This window comes from Triticum dicoccoides, chromosome 7B, assembly GCF_002162155.2.
Source record: "Triticum dicoccoides isolate Atlit2015 ecotype Zavitan chromosome 7B, WEW_v2.0, whole genome shotgun sequence".
In the NCBI taxonomy this organism is placed as follows: Eukaryota; Viridiplantae; Streptophyta; class Magnoliopsida; order Poales; family Poaceae; genus Triticum; species Triticum dicoccoides.
The window spans coordinates 422,360,753-422,364,713 of record NC_041393.1 but is presented as its reverse complement, the minus strand read 5'-3'; the positions used below and the strand labels follow the sequence as shown (position 1 = coordinate 422,364,713).

General features: G+C 45.8%; 1 protein-coding gene across 1 annotated transcript; it reads right to left on the bottom strand.

The window, feature by feature from the left end:
* Positions 1-2,405: 2,405 nt before the first annotated feature.
* LOC119341265 lies at positions 2,406-3,955 on the bottom strand. The gene has a single exon (XM_037613148.1). The coding sequence runs from the start codon at positions 3,853-3,855 to the stop codon at positions 2,707-2,709; it is 1,149 nt and encodes a 382-aa protein (XP_037469045.1). The 5' UTR covers positions 3,856-3,955; the 3' UTR covers positions 2,406-2,706.
* Positions 3,956-3,961: the final 6 nt, after the last annotated feature.

Genomic DNA, 3,961 nt, shown 5'->3' with positions numbered 1-3,961 from the left:
ATCTACATGTGTGGCCGCATCATGCGCTACCACAGGAGTGAGCTTGCCCCCGAAGAAGGCATGCTTGTCTGGGGGACGAGCTGCCTGAGGAACCTGGATGTGGCATTCTCCTCTTTGATGGTTGGAAACAACAGCAGCATGAGGCGGTGGTGGTACTGCCTCTTTGATTCCCTGATCTGGAGGTGATACAATACAAGAAAACGATAAGAAAAAAAACTTGCTACTCAGCATTACTATAGTTAAGTTCAAATTTTGAATTAAGACAGAAATCTTGATGCACAGAGCAATCCATGTATCAGGCACAGGAGTCTAGACATTGGGGGAATGGGGCAGAGAATGAGATATGCTTTCCTGATTCTCTGGGCTCTCAGCGCAAGCCCAAATGTCTTTCTTCGTCATTTTTGTGGCGTGCCTTCGTTCACCCCGCAGCATAACTGAATTAATTAGATAACAAAAAGATTAATGCAAATGGCACATGTTATTAGTCGTATTTGCTCTACTGCTTGTATTACTGGCAAAGCTGTGGCTCGCAAACAGAGCAGACCCATATAAAATGTTTTTTGTCCAGAAATGGCACAAACAAACCTACTTATGCGCGATCAGTAAATGTTGTGAAATGATCAACCAGTAAGAAAAGGCAGCTCATAACATTGGATAATTGCAATTTCTTCTTAATAGAACTGAGCAGCAAGTAGAGCTAACAAACTAATCAACTATTAGTATTCCAAGGTTGTTAATATCAGTCATCAATTCTCAAAATGTGGCTACTATAAAGTAGGAGCACTAACCATTCATAATTGTGATTTCACTATGTTCTTTTTTCTTTTCTTTTTGGTGCCAGTTCAGAAGTAATGGATGGGAAGGAGCATGATCCAGGTATAGATATTAGCGGAACAAAGTCTCGTCGTTATCTGGAATAGATGAACAACTCCTAGAGAAGTACTCCTACCAATGTTCAACGGTTTATAGTAATCAAAAGCAACTGGTCCACACATATTTCAAGATCATCAATTTGACTAACCAAATAATGAGTTACTCCCTCCGTTCCTAAACATTTGTCTTTCTAGAGATTTCAATAAGTGACTACATACGGAGCAAAATGAGTGAATCTACACTCTAAAATATATCTATATACATCCGTATGTGGTACCCCATTTGAAACCTCTAAAAAGACAAATATTTAGTAACGGAGGGAGTATATGCCAAAAAAATACCATTATAAACTTTTTCCGAAAAACGAACAATAATACATATTTGATTGGACAAATTGATGATCTAGGAATACACGCAGGTCTTCTATACCGTAACAGAGGTTATCTCATATTTATCCCTGGTCCTAGCATACCTGCAAAGATATTAGGTTTTAACCAAACTCGATATGATTGGCTTAGATGACAAGGCATCTGTACACATGATGTTTTGCACAGAGCAGTTCAGAGAGAAGTACTTGCTGAGTTTGGTATGGCTCCTTCCAGATTTCCTAAAGAGGGCAGAATTATTGTTGGCCGTCTCACTTTATGTATCATGTTTGATCAACCTAATGCGCATCTGCCATAATATTACAGTAACAATGTCGTTGAAGCTACTTATTTCATTCTGTTGTTACACCCTCACCGACTGGAAGATCTCTACTGGAAGTTGCTGCTTAACTATAAAGGTTCCCTTGAATGTACACAACTTATCATACTTCAGATAAGCTCGATGTCCAAGTATATATTTGTTTCGTCAAGCAAGAAGTTAAAACTGGTATATTTATCATAAATTTCAGAGATGGCGTATTGCAAAAGCTTATTCATTTTAGCTAGGAATAAGCATTGCTTATCCAAAAACAAAGAAGCATAACATCTGGAACATATGCTATATTGCAGCACTCTTTACCTTATCTACTCTATAAAGGAGATAGCCCATAAAGGACAAAATAAAAGCAAGATAAAGTAGTTATAATGTAAACTGTGTTGCTGATGCTGGTGTTAACATAAGTGAAATGTAAATGTACATGAAAAATGAAGCTTTGATCAGCGAAGGTTCCGTAGAACCAAATGAAAAGTACGTCAATATGGCACTATGTGTAGTTTCAGTCAGACCACAAAAGAAACGTTCCTTGCTTATCAAAGAAATATTCGTCGCTTACCAGGACTGCAGGTCAAGCAGCACATACACATTGTCTTACAGCTATATTTCAGTTTCCATGACCCTCAAGTAATCAAGGAAGCAGCATACTGTTATAACTAGTAAACAAATGCTCATAGGAAGATATGTTATCCATAGCATGCCATATGCAACAGAAGACTGGACTCATGATTATACTTTTGTGCGTCACTTAAAGAATAGATGCCCAGAACACCTATGTAGATGATAAAGCTATACATCATTGACTACTCATAACTATCATATGTTGAAATGTATTGGAGAAACAAAAGGTCATGAATTCAACTACATAGCCAAAATGATATGTGGATTAGTACAATAATTCCTTACAGGAAATGAGCAGTGATTAGTGCTAAGGAACTAATTGGTCGGAACAGGTACTCTTAGCAGCACGGAGCTATACATCGGTGGAATGCTGGTTACGAAAATTTCTCTCGAAGTGGTACTGACTGGATCATCTATACCCTAAACCTGACAACAAAATTCAGACACGGTCTATACACGACTCACTTGGAAAAAGCATGCCGTGTTCTCCAACATTTTATCTTGGAGAAGCAATCAGTGGAGCACCTCGACCTTCTTCTTGCCCTTGAGGAAGACCTCCCTGTCAACCAGCTCACGCATGTACCCATCAAACTTCACAGGAACTCCACCATTGAGCCTCTTCATCTCCAAGAACCACTTGCTTTCTTTTCTCCAGAGCCTCTGAAACTCATCCAGGTAACGCAAGTTGTTGTACTTTGCCTTAAGCACCTCCATGGAGACCGTGTTGATCCCCTCTCCGGCAATGTACACTTGCCTTCCTACATCAACACCATCCTCGATTCGCTGGATGAGGTCCTCAACACTGCCACCAACATGGACGGAATCGAAGTCTTGTTGCATACTTGAGATGATATCATCAACAATGCTCATCAAACTTGGTGCCAAACGTATGGCATGGCGCGGCGGAGGGAGCACACGCTCCGCCTCACCCTCACACACATGGTACCAGTAATTCCCTGGCTCGACGTCCCCAAATTTCCTGACAATCAGGGTGTCCTTAGCCTTCGAGAACTTGGTGGGGGCAACCCTAGTGTCCTCAATGAGCCGGAGCCCGAGCTGGCCCTGCGCTCCCCACCTGTCCCAATCTTCCCAGAACTGTCTTTCCTCGATGATGTCCACCACGGACGACCGGAGGTGGTCGATGTCGAAGTAGAAGGCGAGGCGCTTGCCCTCCTCGGGCATGCCGGCGGCTGTGTAGGAGGCCGCCAGGCAGAGGCTGAGGTCGAGGACGAGGGTGCGGTTGAGGTAGCGCGCCTCGGCGAGGGCGCAGAGGAGGCTGCGCATGTAGTGTGGCATGAGCTTGCAGCGGTCGCCTCCGCCGTGGTAGGAGAGGTAGGTGGCGGCGGCGAACTGGGAGCGGGAGAGCGGCGGCGGGGGCGGGGCGGCGGTGGCGTTGGAGGCGCCGGGCCGAGGCTTGCGGGCGTTGGGGCCGGAGTGGTAACTGCCGATGGAGGTGACGGAATAGGCGCAGGTGTGGGGGTCCCGCGCGATGGCGAAGCGGCGGTAGTCCTTGGTGGTGGCGGTGGGGGAGGCGGAGGCGGAGGAGTTGGTGCGGGCGCGCCATGCCATGTCGCAGGAAGCGGAGGGCGGGTCGCCGGGGACGGGGCGGCCGAAGCGGGCGAAATGGACGGCGGGGAAGGCGTCGATGGCGCTGCGCATCATGAGGTGGAAGAGGCGTGGGTCGGCGCAGTCCAGCGGGGAGGAGAGGTCGCAGGATGAGGCATCCTCCTGCTCCTGGTCTTCATGGTCCTGGTGCTGCAGGTGGTGG

Coding starts and splice junctions, on each gene's coding strand:
- LOC119341265 (XM_037613148.1), bottom strand. CDS start 3,855: ATGATGCGCAGCGCCATCGACGCCTTCCCCGCCGTCCATTTCGCCCGC.